General features: G+C 41.4%; 1 protein-coding gene across 3 annotated transcripts in view; it reads right to left on the bottom strand.

Moving 5' to 3' along the window:
• Nucleotides 1-23,393, bottom strand: part of RBPMS (RNA binding protein, mRNA processing factor) — a 107,762-nt gene that overhangs the window by 41,063 nt on the left and 43,306 nt on the right. For all 3 annotated transcript variants that reach the window (XR_009763988.1, XM_061635617.1, XM_061635609.1), the window contains exons 2-4: nt 16,077-16,154; nt 12,412-12,450; nt 11,831-11,893 (exon numbers count right to left, since the gene is read on the bottom strand). Coding sequence is in view for 2 of the 3 variants with exons in the window: in XM_061635617.1 (XP_061491601.1) it covers nt 11,831-11,893; nt 12,412-12,450; nt 16,077-16,154 (180 nt within the window). In the remaining variant the exon portion in view is untranslated. The remainder of the gene's footprint in view (nt 1-11,830; nt 11,894-12,411; nt 12,451-16,076; nt 16,155-23,393) is intronic.

Raw genomic sequence — 23,393 nt, 5'->3', positions numbered from 1 at the left:
AAATTTTGCAAAGTGTTGCTGTACTTCACATATTCACAGAAACAGAAGCAAAAGAAAATGATTTCCTATAGGAAACTTCACTGAAATTGCAAAGTAAATCATACATATTTAAAGGGACTATCTGAACTATGTCAACTGTCTTAATAATGTTGCTTCTTCCCTGTTAAAACAAGATCAGCACAGCACATGTCTTGTTTCTGTTATTTGGGCTGACTGCAGGTGTTGCCACCACTCACCATATGATCAGAGGCACATGTTACCAAATTCATCCAAGCTACACAGCTACTCTGCTTTTTAATCCGGGAGGTAAGAAATGGGATCCTGTGCAAGTTTGCTGAGAGTGGATTGATCATTTGTATGCTTATTGAGTTCAGTGGGATTTACTCTCCTGCAATCATGCTTAGGATAGGTGATACTGACCACAGGGGATGGGGAGGAGGGGAGGAGGAGGGAGAGGAGGAGGGGCGGAGGGGAGCAGGAAGGAGGGGGAGGGGATGAGGACAGGTTTGATTATTTGCATGTTTATTGAGTTCAGTGGGATTTACTCCCGTGCAATCATGAGGAAGAAGGAGGAGGGGAAGGGAGGAGGGGGAAGGAGTGGAAAGCCAGGTCTGATCATTTGCATGCTTATTGAGTTCAATGGGATTTACTCCTATGTAATCATGGTTAGGATAGGTAAAACTGACCATGGGGGAGGAGCAGAGGGAGGGGAGAGAAGAGGGAAAGAGAAAGGGAGGGGAGAGGGGAGCAGAAGGAGGGGATTGGAGGGGGAGGGACAAAGGAAGGGGCAGGGGAGGGCAGGTTTGATCATTTGCATGCTTATTGAGTTCAATGGTATTTACTCCCGTGCAATCATGCTTAAGATAGGTAAAACTGACCAGGGAGAGGGGGAGGGGTAAGGATGGGATTGGAGGGGGAGGGGATTGGAGGGGAAGTAAGGGACAAGAGGGAGGAGACAGGAAATAGAAGGGAGGGTGGGTTTGATCAGTTGCATACTTTGTGAGTTCAATGGGATTTATTTCTGTGCAATCATGTTTGAAAATGGAAATGGACTGCCTCCAAGTTGATCCCGACTTCTGGTGACCCTATGAACAGGGTTTTCAAGGTAAGCAGTATTCAGAGGTGGTTTTACCATTGCCTTCCTCTGAGGCTGAGAGGCAGTGACTGGCCCAAGGTTACCCAGTGAGTTTCATGGCTGTGTGGGTTTTCAAACCCTGGTCTCCCAGGTCGTAGTCCAACACTGACCGGGGGGAGGGAGGGTAGGAGGAAGGGGAGGGGAGGAGATTGGGTGGGTGGGCACTGGGCAGAGGGGAAGACCCTCTCCTTTCCAAAAGGAAAAGATTGTGAGCAGTATCATTGCTTTTCAGCGTTTCCTCCTCCTTTTTATTCTACAGCAGGCACATGTAGCCTCCAACCCAAATTTAAACCAAAGCTGTCCCTGGCGACATCCACATCAGGCCTTTAGTTCACTTTAGACAGTCATGGCTTCTCTCAAAGAATCCTGGGAAGTGTAGTTAGTGAAGGGTGCTCAGAGTTGCTAGGAGATGCCCTGTTCCCCTCACAGACCTTTAATCAGAGTTGCTGACTGTTAAGCCACTCTGGCTACTGGAGCTCTGTCAGGTGAATAGGAGTCTCCTCTCAGCACCCTTCACAAGCTACACTTCCCAGGATTCTTTGGGGGAAGCCATGACTGTCTCAAGTGAAATCAAAGCCTGGTGTGGGTGTGGCCCCCTGATTAGCCAAGCCAAGCAGCTGTGAGTCTGGCTTTTAGAACACTGACAGTTGGTTCTTACTGAGCATGCCCGACATTATCATTGAGTTCAAGCCAAAATTTATTAAATTAATTAAAAATCAGCCAGACATTTTTTTTATCTTTTAAACTGCAGAAGATGAAGGTCAGCGTACGGGGCAAGGTCAGTAACTGGATTACAGGTACTCTGTGACCATGGCTGATTTTTAATGAATTTCAACAGAGTACGAGAACTCTGAGAGAAAAGAAGTCCAAAAGGGGTCTTGTTTTTTCCTCTCTCTCTTTAGACTTTGAACTCTCAATTCTTTCTGACTGTTTTGTGTATCGCCATGAAAATGTACAGGGTTGTTAAGCAAGCGGTTCTGAGTGCAGGACTATAGGTTTTGTTTTGAAATGAGCTTATGGGAAGCATCAGAATGGGAAGGGGGTATGTTCAATTTAACATTGCAGAATGTGAAAACTCCATGCTGCCTATAGTATACAGCCACTCTCGTGGCTGTATAATATTTATATTAAACATTGAGTAAAGATATAAAGATCTGTAATAAGGGCGCACAACCTCCTTCTCTTAAAATATTGGGGACAGACACTTGCCATGAAGCCTTTTGGTGAAGAAGGCTTGAACAAGATAACAATTTAGATACATTATTTCAGGAGTTTGGGACACCGTGGTGAGTTTATGGTCAATATGATTTGAACCAGCAAGTTTCTTAATCACAGCTCAGATTCTTATCGTTCAAGTATGGGGAACCTACAACTCCCATCATCCCTTGGTCATGATTGCTGGGGCTGATAGGAGTTGGTGTCCAGCAACAGCTGGAGGGTCAAAGGTTCCCCACACCTGTTATAGTCCTATCCATACCTATAACTATTAAGGCTTCCTCCCATTAAGTATCCTAGAAATTGCAGGCCACCTCACAGAACTAGGTTCTAGAAAATAGACATGACTGTTAAACCAATTTGTGGTGTGAACAAGATGGCCCACAATGCATTTTCCAGTTCTAAGACTCCACTCAACTTGATAAATTCTGTACCTGTTCTTCAGTAGCAAATTCCCATATGGAAGATATTTGTGTTTATTAAAACTGGAGATGAACTAATAGTTAGTTTGTTGACACTACACCTCCATCTGGTGTGCAGTCTGGGATGGAATCAGAGTGTCAAGCTGCTGTCTATATAAGAGTCCCCAAACATAAATTCAGAAGGAAATGATACACTCCTATGCTTTCAGAAAGTTATTTATGTTGGTCCTAGCAACAGGATACTACTGTTTGGATCTACCTTTTCTGTGTGTCACTACAGCGTTGCCAATGGGACACTGGAATATGATGTGGGTGGATAAGGAGAGGAGCTCAGATTGATGCCATGAATTCAATTAACACCAAGAGAGGGGAGGAAGATAAACAAGACCTATGGAAATGTGAATCTTTACGGGGAGGGAGTCTGGGAAATTAAATATTTAGAGAAAACTCGTGGGATGAGGCAATAAATTAAAGTTGAATTCTTCACTCTCATTTTTAATTAAAAGCACACACAATTATGTCAACTGGGTTTGGAAATTCTTGAAATAAGCTAGAGACAAAAATCAGAGTTCATTAAAGTTGTGGAAAGAACAGCAGTTGTAAGCTTTGGAGTTCCACGATACTAAACATGGAAAGAGAAGCAGGAAAACTACCAAGGCCTAGTCTAGAAATCCACACAGAGCTGCCCCCCTCCCCCCCCGATTCTGGAAAACTCTGAATCCAATCTGTACATTGTAGTAATACATGTTAAAAAGAACCCTGGTGAATAAATTATAGGTACAATAGTGAGATACACCTTTAGTGTGATTTAAAATACAACCCCACCCCACACCCACCCAAGGCAATCTTTTGTATGGTAGAGAATTCTATCGTGCGATTCCCCACCTGCAGTCTGAAGTAGTACATGCCAGATACAAGTATATCCATCTGAGAGAGAACTAGCCTTACAATAAATAGATTTGCAAGTCAACTGTCCCTGCAAGGGATGCTTCCAAAGAGTGACAAGGCAGGCAACATGGGGAGGGGTCATAGCTCCATGGCAAGACACGTACTTTGCATGCAGAAGTTCCCAGGGTCAATCCCTGGCACCTCCAGTTAGCAGGTGATGAGAGAGATGCTCCCAGTCAGACTAGACAATGCTGAGCTAAATGGACAAATAGCTACCTGGCATAAGGTAGTTTCTTGTTAAAGATTTCAGCATTTCTGGCATTATGGTTACCTACTAGCAGACAATGCATATGAGGACCATGAGATGCGCAAGTCCAACGACAGAACTCCCTTTTGTATTTATACTGCTAGACAGATTTGAAATTGCATCTAAAACCAGGGCTGTGGAGTCGGAAGCAATTTTGGGTGGAGTCAGAAGAAATGTACCGACTCTGACTTCAAAATAAAATTAATATTTTAATATTAATACTAATATTACTTTATTAATATTAATAAATTAATATACATTTGCCATTTATGAAGGAGTCAGAGTCAGAGAGTAGAAAAATAGAGGAGTCGGAGTTGAAGGTTTGACGTACCGACTCCACAGCCCTGTCTAAAACCCAAGCATGCATTTCCCATGAAAAGGATTATCCTATTGAAACCCTTCAATTAGCTATAATGAGGCAAAATCTAGCAACCAATCACTCAGCTCTCTCAGCACTCTGCTAGTTAAGCATGCAAATGACAAGGCACAGTAACCAATTAATTATACAACACAGATTGCCATCAGCTCTGGTCTAAAGAGTATTGAAAAGCAGCATCAGGAGGGCAGAAGGCACAGATGAGAGAGAAGGGGTGGTTAACGTTCTGCTCCCCATACCACTTTCGCCCTGGAACTGTCTCCTGACAACTGCTTCCCCTCCCGCAGGCAGGGGTTCCAGGCCATGTTTACAACAGGAACATGTGTCTGGAAATGTGTCCCATATTGCAGTTGGGATTGAAGGTGGACCTTGATTAAACCCTCATCTAGTGTCACCACAGTTCAGAGGATTCTGGGTCCTGGTTCTGAAAAGATTCAAGACTGCTGATGCCACAGTAGGAAGAACACAATGACAAGTAAATTAAAGGCCAAGTTACACAGACAGATGGAATGGCCGCTAATGGAGGTCTGGGAAGGAGGAGCCCAGTGGCAGTATGTCCCCACCAGGCTGGTGCAGAGGGCATTGCTTTCTCGCCTCCCCCTCCAGTGATTATCACAGCCCAGCCTGACAAGTTCATTTTCTGGATGGAGAGAGTTCTCCACTACCACCTACCACCAAGAAGCATCCATACATGCAACATGACATGGTACAGTACGGGAGGAAAGCTTTCATTTTCTTGATTCTGCTGAATGTGAGTGGCCTTCAGTCATGGATAAAGATGCTTGAGCCAACTGTGTTGGAAAATTAACCTTTCATGGTATAAAGCTTCTCCCTCCCTCGAGGTGTATTTTAAGGGTCACATGTACTGTATATCCTAGGACCAAGATTATTTTTAAGCAAGTCCCCAAAATTGAAGTAAAGATGTGGTATTTAGTAGGCCTTAAAGTTTCCCTGTTAATATCAAACCACAAAAAGACTGCACCCAGAAACCAGCAAATAGGGTTGAAGGCCCAAAATACTACAAACCTAAACTCCCTGGGAATCTGAACCATTCAACAAAAAACAACATTAGTTTCTTGTTCCAAATTAAAGTTCCAACATCCTTTTAAAACCTAAGAAGTTTAAATGACCTAATTTGTTTGGCAGCAAAAACTGGGGCCATGGGCTTTAGAGCAAGTCACATTCCTAAAACATCTTTAGTATCAGCACCATATAAGGTAGTCTGTATCCTGCTCTGCTCCACTCTTATCCCTGGAGATCAGCAGAGCCAAAAAGACATTGTACATAAAAATGAAGACAGAAAAACAGACTGAGAAACCAAAGTACTTACTGCATGCTTTTTATCCTAGCCTGAAAAATTGTTCCCTGCACTCCAAGAGATTTTTACTTTGAAAGTCATCAATAATGAGGTTAACTCTGTACACATTATATATTCTGGCAGCTAACACCCTCTCCCACCCCCCACAAGTCAAATTAATAATAACTTTTTTGAAAAGTATCAGAGCTAAAGCATGTTCCTCTTTAGAAATGCTCTGTCTAACTCCAGAGGGGTGCTGAAGGTAATCAGTTTTGAGATAAATTCATTCTTCATATGCTTAGAGACACTCTTCTTTATTACCTCTTTACTGAGTCCTGGTGCAATTTAAAGTATGAATTACCAATATCTATATTTCTTCCAATCAGAGGGAGAACAAACACATATATCACCATTGCTTGATAGCAACAACATCAAGAGAAGATTTTCAAAACATCAAGAGATTATCTATTTAAATTTATATCCCAACTCTTCCTCCAAAAAAAGTGCCCAGGGCAGTAATGATTTTCACGTGACACCTGCGATTATTTTCACACATCCAGCATAGTTTTTTTCCCAGTGTAAAGCAACTATATCTTAGATACCTGTCTGCATTCATCCATAACCTGATGTCGACAAGATCAATGAGGTGCATCTTGTCACTTCCGTATCTGGCAGAATTTCTGCATGGTAGCCTACACAGAAACACTTAAAGAATAGCTTGGAACAGTTCACAAACCTAAAGCCATCTGTGCTTTTCATGTGAAATTCAATGACCCTGAGCCAGAGGTAGCTGGTCATGTATAAGGCCTATTGAAATCAATGGGTCTGAAGTTGGTCACACAGCAAATCTATCCTATCTGGTACTGAATTTAATCTATTCATACCAGTACTGACAACTCATTCTTCTATTGCTTATGCATTACTAAAGGCATCTAACAGTTAAAATAAACTATAAAACAATCATAAGAACATAAGAACATAAGAAGAGCCTGCTGGATCAGGCCAGTGGCCCATCTCGTCCAGCATCCTGTTCTCACAGTGGCCAACCAGGTGCCTGGGGGAAGCCTGCAAGCAGGACCCAAGTACAAGAACACTCTCCCCTCCTGAGGCTTCCGGCAACTGGTTTTCAGAAGCATGCTGCCTCTGACTAGGCTGGCAGAGCACAGCCATCATGGCTAGTAGCCATTGATAGCCCTGTCCTCCATGAATTTGTCTAATCTTCTTTTAAAGCCATCCAAGCTGGTGGCCATTACTGTGTCTTGTGGGAGCAAATTCCATAGTTTAACTATGTGCTGAGTAAAGAAGTACTTCCTTTTGTCTGTCCTGAATCTTCCAACATTCAGCTTCTTTGAATGTCCACGAGTTCTAGTATTATGAGAGAGGGAGAAAAACTTTTCTCTATCAACTTTCTCAATGCCATGCATAATTTTATACACTTCTATCATGTCTCCTCTGACCCGCCTTTTCTCTAAACTAAAAAGCCCCAAATGCTGCAACCTTTCCTCGTAAGGGAGTCGCTCCATCCCCTTGATCATTCTGGTTGCCCTCTTCTGAACCTTTTCCAACTCTATCATATCCTTTTTGAGATGAGGCGACCAGAACTGTACACAGTATTCCAAATGCAGCCGCACCATAGATTTATACAATGGCATTATGATATTGGCTGTTTCATTTTCAATACCTTTCCTAATTATCGCTAGCATGGAATTTGCCTTTTTCACAGCTGCTGCGCACTGGGTCAACATTTTCATCGTGCTGTCCACTACAACCCCGAGGTCTCTCTCCTGGTCGGTCACCGCCAGTTCAGACCCCATGAGCGTATATGTGAAATTAAGATTGTTTGCTCCAATATGCATAATTTTACACTTGTTTATATTGAATTGCATTTGCCATTTTCTGCCCATTCACTCAGTTTAGAGAGGTCTTTTTGGAGCTCTTCGCAATCCCTTTTTGTTTTAACAACCTTGAACAATTTAGTGTCGTCAGCAAACTTGGCCACTTCACTGCTCACTCCTAATTCTAGGTCATTAATGAACAAGTTGAAAAGTACAGGTCCCAATACCGATCCTTGAGGGACTCCACTTTCTACAGCCCTCCATTGGTAGAACTGTCCGTTTATTCCTACTCTCTGCTTTCTGCTGAGACAGGTACAACAGATAAATGCATACGATAAACAACATTACTTATCTGAAAATGCCACCCTAAACAAAAAGGTTTTTGCCAAATGTTGAAACAGTGGAAAGACCGTAAGAGGGGGCCAACCAAACCATACTGAACAAAGAGAATTTAGGCGCAGCTACAGGGAAGGCCCTTTCTCTTGTCCCCGTCATCTAGCCTCCACCATAGCTGGGACACAGAGTAGGCCCCCTTCATCAAATCTTAAGAGCGTGGGTAAGATAGTACTATGCTCGGGGTTGTGAATTCTTGCTCACCATGAACAGTGTTAAGTATCAGCCTAGGAGTGGGGAAGAGAGAGAGTGAGAGGAAGCGAAGGAAAAGTGCTCATATGATGGACGGAAAGAGACTACAGAATTGCAGGCAACATGGAGGGCATGCATCAGAGCGAGCTAATTGACTGAGGGGAAGGGTGCCGTGCATTGGCATTTACTTGTCCAAATGTTGACTGCAGACCCCTAGTTTATTTCTTTTGGACTTAACTGTGATCAACTCTCTCTAGATGAGGGCCATCACTTCCCCGTTTTTCCACCCCAGTTTTGTACATTTGAAAAAATACATAATGGAAATAAGTCCACAAAAATGACTAGTCAATAAACCGTTACATAAGCCTGGTAGCCTTATGTCAGTCATTTGTTATATAAAAGAGAGGAGAACAAAACAGAACCAACATTTGTAAAGCTTCGCCACCCTCAGAGCAATTGAGGAAGTGGCTGTTTAGCATCTCTGAAGTAAAACTGACCAATATATTTAATTGTCTAGTGTCATTTCTTCTATTTCTGGTGTGAGTACCAATCCTATGCAGCCAAAACAGTACCAGTGACACACAAGAAGGATGCATCAGCAGGCTTGAGGATACCCCAAGGCGCTCTCGCTCTCGCTCACTCACACTCTCTCTCTCACACACACACCAGCCAAGAGATGGGAGTGTGTTCAGTAGCCATGGGGTGCCAACTGTTATGGGGGAAGGAAGGGTGGGTGGGTGTGCATGCAAAGCAAGCTTCTGGCCCTTAAGATTGCACAGATGGGCTTGAAAGGGAAAGTGCTAAACAGCATTTTATTTATCCCGCTTTCCCCCCAATGAGCTCAAGGTGGCATGCATGGTTCTCTCCCTCCCCATTTCATCCTCACAACAACTCTGTGAGATAGGTTAGGCTAAGAGAAGGTGACTGGCCCAAGGTCATCCAGTCAGCTTCATGGCTGAGTGGAGATCTGAACCCAAGTCTTAGAGGCCTTAGTCCAACACTCTTAACCACCATAGCTCCAGGATAGGGGTTGGGGTTCTTCTGCCTTGCAGAATTATGTACCACTATCACATGACTAGCAGAGATAGAATTAATTGCAAAAAAAAAGGAACTATATGGAAGTTTACTTAGCTTGCACGATGTATACAGACTGCAAAATTCATGTCACTTTTGTACAGTATTTGTTTTTGTTCAGTGCACAAGGCACACACCTGCAAACCTGCAGACAGACAAATCTTGACCAATTCAGGGACCTCTGAAAGCAAGATCAACATATCCCTGCCTGCTTGCTCAGGAACCACTCTAGAAAAATGTGGTGAAATAGCCTAGGGCTGCATACTCAGTCAAAAGACAAGAGGTTTCAGGCAAAATACCTCCAGGAATTAGAGGCATGACTTAGCATTTTGCATACGGACAGGCAAACAAGACTCCAAGACAATTTACTAGGATCCTATACTTAAAGGTATGAGAGCAAAATATCCAGTCAAATTTCTGATAAAGTGAGATAATTCATCACTACAGGTAGAATAATTTCATTTCTTAAACTAGGTTAACCTCTCTATCCTCTTGCACTGAGAGCAAAAAACCCCCAACAAACCTGTCTTTCCAACATTTTTTTTAACGTACATTAAACTTGGCTGAACTATGTTTGCACTCAACAATATCTGAGCAATCTTACTGGCAGAACACAAAAGGGAACATCTGCTCCACCTGAAGGAAGACTAAGGAATTTAGAAAAACCTGAACACCACACAGAAGCCTAAACTGAAGATGGGTAGAGAGGAATATTCTAGCATGGAAGGGCTATTTCCTGCCTTATTTAATCCATTACTAGTAACAGGAAAATGCCCATCATTATGATGGACAAACAACAGTAGAAGAAAAGGCTGCATACGCTGCAGGAAACATTGCACTTTCTTGCAAGATCCCTCTCACTGGGGCCAGGCTATTAAGCAAAAGGGGCAAAGAACATGTTTTGCCTCTATTGCAGCATTTTCTCTCCCCCCATTTACATCGGCGAAAGTAAAAATCTGGACTCAGAGATACTGCTCCCTCCCCTGTTTGGCAACACAGTGTGTGAGGTGATGTTTCACCCCTTCTCAACTGGGTCTCATGACTACAGCCTATTTGGTTTATTCCACAGAACTCAATGGGAGCTGCTGAAAACTGAGACAGCCCCCCTACACACAGCATTTCCTCAATATCTTGACCATTCCAATAGGCTTCAGGCCTGGCTTCGGCACTGAGATAGCTTTGGTCCCTCTCAGTGATGACATGCTTTGGGAGAGAGATGAGACGCAGCACCATACTGTCGGTTCCCCCTGAACTCTCGTCAGTTTTTTATACCATCAGCCACAAAATCCTCCTGAGTGGCTCTGTGGGTTGGGCTTGGGGCCACTGTAGTCCCATTCTAACCTGCAGGGCTGTTTCCAGACAGTAGCGTTGGGTAGCTTCTGCTCAGCCTCATGGCAATACAGCTTTGGAGTCCCATCTTGTTCCCACATAGATGTTTGGCATCTATATGCAGCTGCTGAGTGCTGTCATCAGGGAGTTTGGGGCTCAGTGTCATCACTATGCAAGTGACACCCAGCCCTATTTCTCCATAGTATCTGAACTAGTTGCAGATGTGTTGGTGCTGAACTGTTGACTGGAGCTAAGAAAGGGCTCTTAACTGAAGCTGAATTCTGACAAGATAGAGGCACTGGTGGGTGGTTCTCAGAAATGGGAATTGGGTGCTCAGCCTCTTCTGGATGGAGTTGCACTCCCCCTGAAAGAGCAGGTACATAGTATGGGAGTGCTCCTGGATCCATCTCTCTCACTGGAGGTCCAGGTGTCTTCAATGGCAAGGAATACCTATTTCTAGCTACAGCTGGTTTGCCAGCTATGGCTGTTCCTGAACTGAAACAGCCTTGTCACAGCTCTCAATGCTCCAGTAACCTCCCATATTGATTACAGGAATGTGTTCTACATAGAGTTACCCTTGAGGATGGTCCAGAAACTGCAGTTAGTGAAGAATGCTGGCATTCAAGTACTGACAGGTACATCAGGACGATCGTAACACATATCTTGTGGGATCTGCATGGGCTGCCTATAAATTACTAGACCCAATTCTAGTGGTGATGCTAATGTATAAAGTCCTGAAAGTACTTGAGACCTAGGTACATGATGAAGTGCCTTTCTCCGTATTAGCCAGCTCAGCTCTGAGATTGGCAGGGGAGGGGCTTCTTGGTCTCCAACAATGACTGTTGCTTGCTGTACAGGGACACAGAATACGGGACTCCCTGATCCTGGAAGTACAGGTGGCCACATCACTGATGGGCTTCCATCACCACATTAAAACACATCTGTTCTTCTAGACTTTCGAAGGTCTTACTTAAGCTTGCTCTGGGTTTTACATCTGCCAGCACTATAGTTGTTGCTGCTGATGTAAATTTTTGATGATCTCAATGGTGTTTTCGGTTTTAATATATAGTGCAATTTTATTATTATTTTATTATTATTATTTTATGATGTTTGACTGGTTTGTGATGGAAAAGTGTGGTCTATAAATAATAAAATAATAGTTTGCACAGCCCCACCTTGGGTTTGCTGTCCCTGAAGCTCTAACTTTCTATGTTCAGGGACGTCTTTATATGTGTGAGCGTCTGAAGAGATGACCCCCCAAACCCAAGTGGCGGAGGGCCAGCAAGAGCTCCGCTGCCTGGTTCTGCTGCTACTGAAGCTCTACTCTAGCACAATCCAATACCTTTCCATATGGCACCATTACTTACATTCAAAGCATTCTTAGCAGCTTCTGCTTCTGAGCGACTGTCAAAACTAACAAAACCCACAGGCTGGAAGAAAAGAGAAAAAGAAAGGTTTGGGGGTTGTTGGGAGGGTTACAACAGAATTCAAGGATAGGGATATTCACACTTCAGTTACAAAAAAAAATATTGCTACAGCAGCTACTTTAATCCATCAACTCAACAGATTAATCAAATAAAGCATTGATGATAACCAATTTTAAGGGGAAGGCTGGGAAGTACAAGGTTCACTTGCTTATTTTTAAGGCTATTTTGTGTTAAACGGCAAAGAACGCATTAAAGCTTGGTTTTCCTTCAATCGGTTAAAAAACAGACTATCTATTGCCTTTAATCTGTTCACAGTATTACTATATGATGCTTTTGAAAATGTTTGCTGAACTCCATATAAACCCAAATAATGTATAATGGCCCACAAGCTAGTTGAAATGATTGCTGGTGTTTGAAAGGTAGTGCCAAAATTTCATACCATCTCCATTGTTTAGAATTTCTCACATTAACTATACACTGCTGAGGTTTATACTAAGGATTTCATTGTGCATTAGGCTTACCTGCTTAGATGTGAGTTTAATAAGAGAGCCTTCATAACCCTGCAGAAAGAAATAAAAATTACAATCTGGCCAGGATAAAATTTAAGATCAATGGCAGATAAATAAACGTGAATATATAAAAATATTATATGGGACATTTTTCCTTGAGTGACTTATTATCTGGCTATATTTAGAAACAGCAAATTTTAAAAGTGAGATTTGTGTGAAAGATGCAAGATATTTCATTTGGCATCAAGGCAGAAGAATTATTAAGGTTAGGAGCTGCTCTCTCTATTCCAATTCCTAAGTGTGGGATTAACAGCACAGTTTAAAGGTACTCATTATTACTAGAAATATGTAACCTGATTTTCTAGTTTGAGAGAGAAACATTAAACAAAAATAGCAAGCCTGAAAAGCTATTCAAGCACCTAGAAGTAAGCCTGCTTGAGCACAGTAGGACTTGCCTCTAAGTAACCATGCATTGATTTGCATTGTAAAACTCATTCAGGCTGGGAAGGATTAGAATATCTTGAATTTTATAGTAGTAGTAATTCAGTATGGCTGTGGTTTTGCGGCTTTGGGACAAACTTTTCCACAGCAGGTGGGATAATCGCACATTCCATTGCCTCCCCTCTACTATAAACAGTGACCAGCCAGATATCTCAGGGAACATATGAATATGAAAAATTTGCACACAAGGCAGAAAGCCTGAGCCTAGAACACTTTGCCCTAACATCACATGCTAGTTTCCTAAAGTGCAAAGAGGTTTTTTTATACTGTAGGTGGAGCATTCAAACATAATATCGCCAACATGCAATCTTAAATCCAGTTTCTCTACATGACTATACTGGATGTGTAGAGAGGTTCTTTGATTTAAAAACGGTCTTTAAAAAGAGAACTAATATTTAAGACAGTGTTCTTGTGGATTTAAAGTGCCATACAGAATCTGGAATGGAGTAAAACGGGAAGTTAACCCCTGACCTTATCAATCCTGTCTCCAGGTAATTTTTTCTGGGTGGGCCCAATACCCCAATTTTGGCAGCAGGGATAAAAAGGGGGAAAATAAGCAGACACAGTACTGGACTGGCAGGAGAGGTTTAAACCCCCAAACTGTTTTCTCCCCTCTCATCAGATCTGTCATTTGATGAACAGGGAGGGAGCAATAACTACTCCTCTTCTCAGCTGATCTGCTCAGATCAGGGAAGAAGGAGCTCTGTGTGTGTATGTGTGCGCGCACCACACGCGCACATGCATGCATGGGAGGGAGGAATGGCCACATCCACCATTGGCATGCAGCCCCCACAGGGCCAAAAAAGGTTAGCCACCCAGGGGTCTAAGAGAACAGGATGTCTAATCCCCGCTATTAAATATGGATGCCAAAAGATATGATATAAAACATGCAAGGAACAATAGGGTTTTTTTGTAGCAGAGAGAAACTTCATATAGTATTACAGGGAAAGTTAACGATGTACAAAAATATTTTAAAACTTATTATAAGAAACTATATTCCAAAATAACATATACATCATAAACACATCCAAAGAGTATAGTCATATATAACAAAGCATGATAACATCAAATCCCAGGTGCAGATGGGGAAAAAGATTTCTATATTATATTTTTGCATTTCTCGGACATTTGGGGTGCAGTCCAACTGCTATTTATGCCAGGCTGAGGGGAGTAGGATATGGTGGATCTCTGGCTGCGCCCAGCTCTGCCAGGCTACACCGGTATAAGTCCCTCATCCCAGGTGAGCTGCGGCCTCCAGAGATGCCCAACCTGTCATAAGGGGAACCGGCAAAAGCCAGCAGAAGGCCTGAAGGAGCATTCAGGGGGGTATCGGGGGAGGGGGGGTTATGCTACATCCTGGTCCTGTTCAGCTTGCTCTCGTGGCCCTCCGTCTCAGCAGCCGATATGCCAGGAAAAGTGGTGACAGAAGGAAACACGTTATTTCATTTCCTTCCACTGTGCCCTCCCAGCACAGCCAGCCACTTCCCCTTCTAGAGGCTCCTGAAAGCATTCCGGATGTGACGACCCCTTCTGTCAGCTCTGTCTCCGCAGGCTCCGCTCCCGCCAGCCTCCAACAAGATGGATTGCTATGTAGGTCATCTTGGGGACTATCCTTAAAAGAGTCATCTCTCAACTCTGGACTCCAGTTACCAAATTTGAAAGAACCTTTTATGAGTCCCAGCCAGGTATATACAGATATTGGACTTGTGTCTCACCATCTTCCCAATTAACCAAATAAATAAAGTCACTTCAGGTTATTGAAAATAAATCTATTGGCTAATGATGTAGATTTTAACCAGCTAATGAGATGCCCACCAAATAGGGGATGTGTGTGTAGGGAAATTAACCATAAGGATGGACTATAGCTATATGGGTGGGACAAGTTCCAGTCCCAAATGCCTTACCCAGGTGACTTTGTCTCACCTTTCCTCCCCTTGGGCTCTACCTCCTTCTAAAGCAGGGACAGAGGGAAAAGAATCTTCTGTCCCTGCTTTCCAAAGTCCCATGCTGTCATTCGGTTTTATTTTCAGACAGTAGTTGTGCTGGTTATTGCTCAAAATCAGTCTTGACCTGTTGCTTCCAGGCCTGTTGAACATGACAGGCTTTGCCCCTTTCCTTAATATGAGGTGTGTTTCCTAGGCATGCAAACAGGTCTGACAGAAGGGTGGGGATTGGAGTGATATGTCCCAAAACAACCAATTGCTTTCTTAAAGCAGTGGGAAGCAATGTTATTCCTGTCTGCAATTTTGCAGCGAGAGGCTCTCAGGAAGTAAAAACAAAAATATTTACAGGATATATGTCTACAAGACCCAGAAAGCTCAGATATGGTACATTTATAGTAAGAATCTGAAATGGAACATGTGCACGTATTGCTTTCATGACAAGGATACAATATGCACCCAAAGAAACCCCAACTACGAAGAAGTATGAGAAGGGAACATTTATATTCCACTATCTCAGGGCCATGAAGGTGGTTAATGTACTTCAAAATTAGCTAGGAAGATTTAGTTTGACACATACATAGGCCAAGACACCTAATGTCTACTAGGGAAGTCTAGAGATGGGACATTCTTACATCTAGTAGTTAATTAAAACTTGGGGCACTTTGGTTTATCTCCTAGGAGAGACCAGCACTTCAGCACAGAATATAGCAAGCTGCTCATCAGAAGGAATGCTGGGCTGTAGAAATTCTGTGCCCAGGACTGAGAGATGGCAGATTTCAAGTAATAACCAGGAATATGAATGCATGCTTGCAGACCGTATTGCATGGTTGTGTAAGATGCTACATATCACCCAATCTGTATCCTACTCCATATCTATATCATCATCATTAGAGGTTGGTATTTGTAACTTAAAACCTCTGATCACACCATTATGCTATTTATAATCACTCTCTTCTTGGGCTCCTGGCCAGCTCTCAGTTCATGGGAAAGTCATCTTGGCCAAATTTTTATTTGAAATAAGATATCATGATAGACTGCATCTCATTGTTTTTAAAATACAGATACTGGGAACATCATCTGAATTTCTGTCTGCTTCTCTATAGAAGAGGCAATTACACATTACTATGGTAATTTGCCATTTATAACCATGAACCACAAGCATTCACGTAAATAAGCAGATTGGCATTTCAGTCCAAGGATTTTTTTTAGGAGCTGATAGTAGAAGCAGAGTACCTTGAATGGTCTGAACAACAGGTAGAGCTCCCGGGGTTTGATGTCCAGAGGCAGACCGCTGACAAAGAGTGTCCGTACCTTCAAGAAAACAAAAAAGCCACCTGTCAAGAAAATGAAGGGCAACTTAGCACTACTTTTAAAAAAGCCCCTAGCAGTAGTTTCTTCAGCCTTGCAAGAGGTCCACAAAAGTTACTAGCACACCTGTTCAAACTTATTTGTGTTAGCCATTTATGACAAACCAACAGCTTAAAGATGGAGGCTTAGGGAAGAGAGTGAGATGTGAATTCTAACTTACAAAAGCTTTGCCTGTCTGACTGCAAATAATTCTTACACACCATAGGTGACCAGGATGGTCTAAGTTCCTTTATAAACACACACATTACAAAAATGGCTTAAAATAATTGCATGTCAACATTTTATTTCACATGATGTTATAAGGGCTGATTCCAATATACTATACCCTAATTTTGATATAATAATTGCTGAGCAACATCACAAACCTATGGCAACATGCTAATGCTGAAGCAGTTTCTCTTGCACTGGAAAGAGATAACGCTGGTAAAAACAGTTAGGATCACAATCATATTTCACTGCAGCCATGAATTCAAGCATTTCGCAACAGGCACTGGCCAGAGATAAAGAAATGTTTACCAATTAAAGCAGCATTAACTTTCCAGCTTCAGGCAAATGACTTCAAAACTATTGCCAAGTGTTGTCTTCTTGGCAACTTGCACATGAAGTAATGCAGACTTCTGCAAATCCAGAAAATATATTCTCAAAGCAATGTGAATTGTTTTACCAATGTCTGTAAGTTCATTCAAAGTTACTTAATAAAGCTGTACAAGAAGAAAGCATGCTGCAATCATGTGCAAATGCACTCTATTCAGAAATAGCTTTAGCTCCAAGTATCTTTGGGAACATCTTCCATATAAACCATCCTGCAGTCAAAGAACATCTGGGAGGCCCCATTCTGCATATGGCTCATTATGATGTCAGGTTTATGGGCTCCTCAGATAGGGCTCTTAGCTGTGATGCCAGAATTACTACATGTTCTCTTCAGGGAGACTTCCAAGGTTACCCTTCTTAGCATTCAGATGGTTTGTGAAAACCTACCTATTCAATCAGGCTTTAAATGTGTAAGTTACTTTAGGCCCATAAGATGTGCAACCAGCTCCTCTGAAGAATCTTTTCAGGCACAATTAGGTCAGAGTCTCTTAACTCATGCTGGGCCCTAATGAACAGATTCCCATCAACCCTAGAAGTCTCATGTTTTCTTTTCTCCCCCACCCCCCCAATCCACCCCTTGTAACTTCTTTTGGACTTATTTGTAAGGATGAATTACTAGATTTCCTCTGGCTGCGGAAATATTCAGAAAGTATTTTAAACTTGAATTTAATATTATGATCATTTTTTGTTGCGCGTCACCTTGAGCTCTACTTTAGTTACAGGGGACGTGTACATTTTATAAATTGAGAACTTCCTATGCCAAGCCACAGTATTTTGCAATGTTTCTACCCTATCACCTGCACAAAAGATCTGCTGTTGTTAAAGAAGCTGACTGTCAAATAAGTCCTCTGTTTAGGACTCTGTCATCACAAAGTACTCCCAGCTTGTTTCCTAGTGTTATTATTTCCACAGTTTATAATTGATGTTTGAAATCTACATTATAATCTCCCTTAAATTAAGAATGCACGTTTATTTCAGACTCATAAAGGGCTGCTCATATCTGACTATGCTAGATAAAGTGCCCAAATGTTGTTTGTTCACCCTATGCTTCACCAAACCAAACATTATTTTTTCGCAGCATGCCAGAGATCCTAAGGGATTAGGGAGGTGCTGATCTGCACATTATGCAGAATGTTTTGGCCTGGCTAGTGCCACTTCCCATTAGAGGTATGCGTTTCCTTCAGCTTTACAAGAGAACCACCACCAGTCAGGCCCAAAGCCGTGCACTGCTTTTGAGTCAGCCAACATGAATCAAGTGCTTCCCCCTGCCAGCCTTCCACCCCATTCTTCCGTATTCCACATCTCATAAAAGCAGAGGGATTCCAAGGAAGAAAGAGACTCTGCTTTCTACTCCCTCTTCCCTATCTAAAGTTGCCTAGAGAAAGTTTCCTGACTAGGGTACTACCTAGACTCTGACCTCAATAGAACTTTCTCTCTCTAACACATACTCACAACCCTAAATAGACTTCACCAGCTCTCTTTTCCCAATGATAAAGATTCAGTAGGATTTATAAGGATTCAGTAGAGCACCAAAGAAACTTCACAGAAAGCCAGCTTGGTGGCTGAGGCAAAGGAGTTTGTCATCACTATCCCAGAGACCTGAAGGCAGTTGGAAAAAGAAATTGTTGCTTGTGGTGTGTATACTCATCCCATTTTTGCCTATGGTAAGACAGGTGTGGTATTTGTATAATTTTTTAACGCCTTGTTTGACCAGCAACAAGAGAAGACTATCCAGTCTCATGCCACATGGAATTAACACAATTCCTTCAAGTCAGAATAACCAAAATATGCAAACAATAGATCAAAACAGGTTTACTCAAAGGAGGGAAACTCCAACAGAGGGTAAGGACTTTGTTTTCAACTGGGAGCCTTATCTTCTCCCTTTTCTACGCTAGTTAAACAGGATATTTACATTTAACTTAAGCCCACATTCAAGTCAACGATTATGCAGAACACTTAAACTGAGTAACAAAGGGTCTCTTATAGTCCAAAAAAGTGACCTAAATTCTCTTCTCTGTACATAAACTGTACAGTGCAAAGGTGAAATTCAAGCTCCGCTGCACTTTAAAAGCAAAAGTCTAGTCGAGTGTTCAATGGAGGAACACCAAAGAGAGATGAGATCAGCAATTAAGAACCTTTCACTAAAAAAAAAAACTGCACTCCCTCACTACAACTGCTATAATTGTGCAAGCATTCTTATAGTTTCCTCCATGATTTTGTCGTAACATTCCCCCTTGCAAGTCATCTCACATCTAGTGGCCATTACATCTTGGACGAGTGAATTCCATAAGTTAATTATGCATCATGTGGAAGAGTATCTCATTCATGTGGGCTTGCAAGGTTTATAATTCTGAATTCCAATTTCCACCATACAATAGATCAGGATTGCCAACCTATGGTCCGTGGACCATCAGTGGTCCATAAGTTTCATTCAGGTGATCCATGGCATGTTCACATTAAATATTCATATTGACTTTTAATTGTCTGTTTATTGCTTCTTCTCTTTCTTATATTTTATTTTATTTATCACAATTTGAATTCTATGGAATGAAATGGTAATATAAAAAAATACAGTATAAGACATAAAAGCAATAAAAATACGATTAAAAGTTACACAGAATCTAGCAAAGTGCATTACAATTGCTAGAAGAGGCAGAACAATCACGATCTGCCAAAACCAGCAGCAATTTCCAAGTGGTCCATAGGGAAAAAAAGTTTGGGAACCATTGCTGCAGGATCAAAGCAAGATACATGGAGCAGAAGTCTCCTTCTGCAACCTAAAATGTCCCTCACAGGCATTGGCCTGTCTTCCTGATTCTTGGGTCACACAGGCATGTCATTTCAAACTGCAATCAAAGGTATGCCAAGAACTGAAACCTAACACATGAACTGCTTTTCTTCTCCGTTCATTTCGCAGTGCTTGAGCCCGTCAGACCTTCTCAACTTCGTGAAGGAATTTCAAAACCTCCTAAAAGTGCATTTTTGTTCTCTCTTTACCCACCTTTATCTCATATTATTCTTTCTGGTATTAACGTAGCATTCTGGCCAAGGGCAACACTACCCCCAAACCAAGCACCATGAAATTCTGCAAGACTTCTCCAGCCATGTATTGTTTTCCAGAAAGCAAAGCATAAGGTTCCCCTGTCCTTAGACATCTGCCAAAAGTACAACAGAGAACAAAACAAAGATGTTTGGCTGTTTGCAATGACGTCTTCTTTTTAATAAAAAAATAAAAAGTAAGTTCTTGTTTTCCAATAGATTTTTAATTAACTGAAAGATTAAGAATTTGCCTTTTGACTGGCCTACTTTATATGACTGATGATTTCAGATGTTTCCCAGGCCTCTGTTCACTACAGCATCAAGAAGCCACTTATTCAACTTTATGACTCCAACAAATGTAAAAATGTAATAAATTATACCCAAGAATAAAATCAAAATGAGAAACGAACACGATTTGGTGGAATAAGATAATGTTGGTAAATAATGTGGGTCTTGGAAGCTTATTAGAAAACTCTCTTCAGTTCAATGATTTACTCTGATTTAGAACAAGGCAGCTAACCTCTAAACCCTTATAAATAATTAACAGCTGTCAGCAAGTCTAAATAACTCTACATGAGCAAAAGACTCAAAGGCTCCCTCTCTGTCTGATCCTCTTCAGAGGGGATCTGATATGTCCTTATCACAACTGAGCCAAACCTCTTTAAGAAAATATATTCTGCTGAAGTCCATACAAAAGCCAAATGAAAACCTGTAAGCAGCTAGTTCCAATTATATAACTTTCCACATGCACAAACTCCAGTACTAGTAAACTTGTTCTCTCATTACCCGCAGACTTTTTCTCCCATAAAATAGGGGCCATAATTTGAGCAACCATGAAGGCCATGCAATGTGTCACACACACTCTTCCTCTGGAAGACCATACCATAAGCAAGAATGTTTTTATCTCTTCCCTCAGCATTAGAAAATACTGTTAAAATTAAAAATTATTTTTTCAAAATCAGGCAAAATGTTTATTAAAGAAGGGAGTCTTTTTTTAGCACAATTTAATTAAAACAAATAAATTATATATCCCGTACATTAGCTGGCTATTATCACTTTTCCCCAATAAGGCTAAATTTTAAAACAGTGTCGCATATGTGTTCCCCCTCTAGGATGCACACCTTAATGTGGTAAGGGGGTTGAGAGTGTTGAAGAAGCTGAGAGCAATGCCGTCAGGAGTCTAGAGCAAGAGGTTAGACTCCTAACAGGAGCACACAAGGCAGAATGGTCAAAGCTGAGACACCAGACTAAGATGCATCCAAACTCAGAGGAAGGCAACGGTATGCCACCTCTGAATACCACGAAAACCCTATGAACAGAGTATCCAAAATGCAACACGAGATAGTGCTGGAAGATGAGACCCGCAGGTCAGAAGGCACTCACCAAGCTACTGGGGAAGAACAAAGGACGAGTAGCGCTGTGACTAATGACGCAGCTAGGTCAAAGCCGAAAGGAAGCCCAGAGGCTGATGCGCACAAATGTGGAAGGAGAGTCCGGAGTTGTACAACGCACACAATAGGAACATGGAATGTGAGAAGCATGAACCAGGGAAAGTTAGAAATTGTCAAGCAAGAAATGGAACGTATCAACATTACAGTACTTGGCGTGAGTGAATTAAAATGGACGGAAATGGGACATTTTAATCACACAAATACAAAATATTTTATGTAGAAAATGAGAAATTAAGAAGAAACGGTTGCTTTAATAGTGAGAAGTGATGTAGCAAAAGCAATTAGAGCTATAACATAAGGTCTGAGTGAGTTATATCAATGAAATTAAACGGGAAACCTATTAATATAACCATCATCAAAGTCTACGCTCCAACGGCAAATGCAGACGAAGAGGAATTGGAGAGATTTTACACAGAAGTACAGGAAGACATTTATCACACACCAAAACAAGATGTGCTGATAACCATGGGAGACTGTAATGCAAAAGTAGGGAACACAGACGAATTAGGAATTGTGGGGAAATGGGGCTTAAGAGATCGAAATGAAGCAGAAGGAAGACTTAATGAATTCTGTGAAGCCAATACTTTGTTTCTAGCAAACACATTTTTTGAGCAACTGAAAAGACGATGGTACACAAGGACATCACCAAATGGTCAATACAGGAATCAAATTGATTATATAATTGGTAGCAGAAGATGCAGAAGTTCCATACTTTCTGCAAAAACAAGGTCAGGAGCAGACTGCGATACAGATCATGAACTGGTAATATCAAAAATCAGAGTAAAGCTAAAGAAGAACAACAAAGCAATCATAATGCCAAAATACAATTTAAATAACATCCCAGAAGAATATAAAGATCAAATAAGGAACAGATTTGAGGTTTTAAACTTAGAGAATAGAGAACCAGAAGAACTATGGATTGAAGTCAGAGGTATTATCAGGGCAGAATGCAAAAAGACAATACCTCTAGTTAAAAAAAGAGAAAGACTTCAATGGATGACTGAAGAAACTCTTAAAATTGTTAAAGAGAGAAGGAAAGCAAAAGCAAAAGGAGATAGAAACACAGTCAGAACCCTAAATGCAACAATACAGTGACTAGTATGTAGGGACAAAGAGAACTATTGCAACAGTTACTGTACAGAAATAGAAGAGAACAAAAAGGGTAGAACAAGAGCCCTATTCCAAAAGATTACAGAAATTAAAGGGAAATTTAAACCAAGAGTAGGGATGTTGAATAATCAACAGGGGAACACCGACCAAGACGACATAAAAGGAAGATGGAAGCAATACACTGAAGAACTCTATAAAAGAAATGCAAGGAAGACAGATTCATTCATGGAGGAACCGTATGATGAAGAACCAGAAATTTTAGAATGTGAGGTGAAAGCTGTTCTTAAAATACATGGAAGAAACAAATCACCAGGAAAAGATGGCATACCAATAGAATTACTACAAGCTACTGAGACTGAATCAGTCCAAATTTTGACAAACATTTGTCAAGAAATATGGAAAACTAAACAATGGCCCACAGACTGGAAGCATTCAATATACATCCCGTTTCCAAAAAAGGGGATCCCAGGGAATGCAGTAATTATCGAACTATTCCCTTAATATCCATTGCAAGTAAAGTAATTCTCAAGATTCTACAACAAAGGCTCTTACCATATATGGAGCAAGAAATGCCAGATGTCCAAGCTGGATTTAGAAAGGAAAACGCACCAGAAATCATATTGCAAACATATAATGGAACGGATCAAGGAATTTTAGAAGGAAATCAACCTGCACTTTATAGATTACAGCAAAGCCTTTGATTGCATAGATGATGAAAAACTATGGAATGTTTTAAAAGACAGTCCATGGTATGCGCAAATCTCTCCTCCAACACCACATTTCAAATGAGTTGATTTTTCTCTTACCCGCTTTTTTCACTGTCCAACTTTCACATCCATACATAGAGATTGGGAATACCATGGTCTGAATGATCCCGACTTTAAAAGAAATGGGAGTGCCACCGCATCTGATTGTCCTGATGCGCAACCTATACTCTGGACAAGAGGCTACTGTAAGGACATAATATGGAGAAACCAATTGGGAAAAACAG

Source organism: Rhineura floridana, chromosome 1 (assembly GCF_030035675.1).
Source record: "Rhineura floridana isolate rRhiFlo1 chromosome 1, rRhiFlo1.hap2, whole genome shotgun sequence".
Taxonomy (NCBI): Eukaryota; Metazoa; Chordata; class Lepidosauria; order Squamata; family Rhineuridae; genus Rhineura; species Rhineura floridana.
This window is presented reverse-complemented; position numbering and strand designations above follow the sequence as displayed.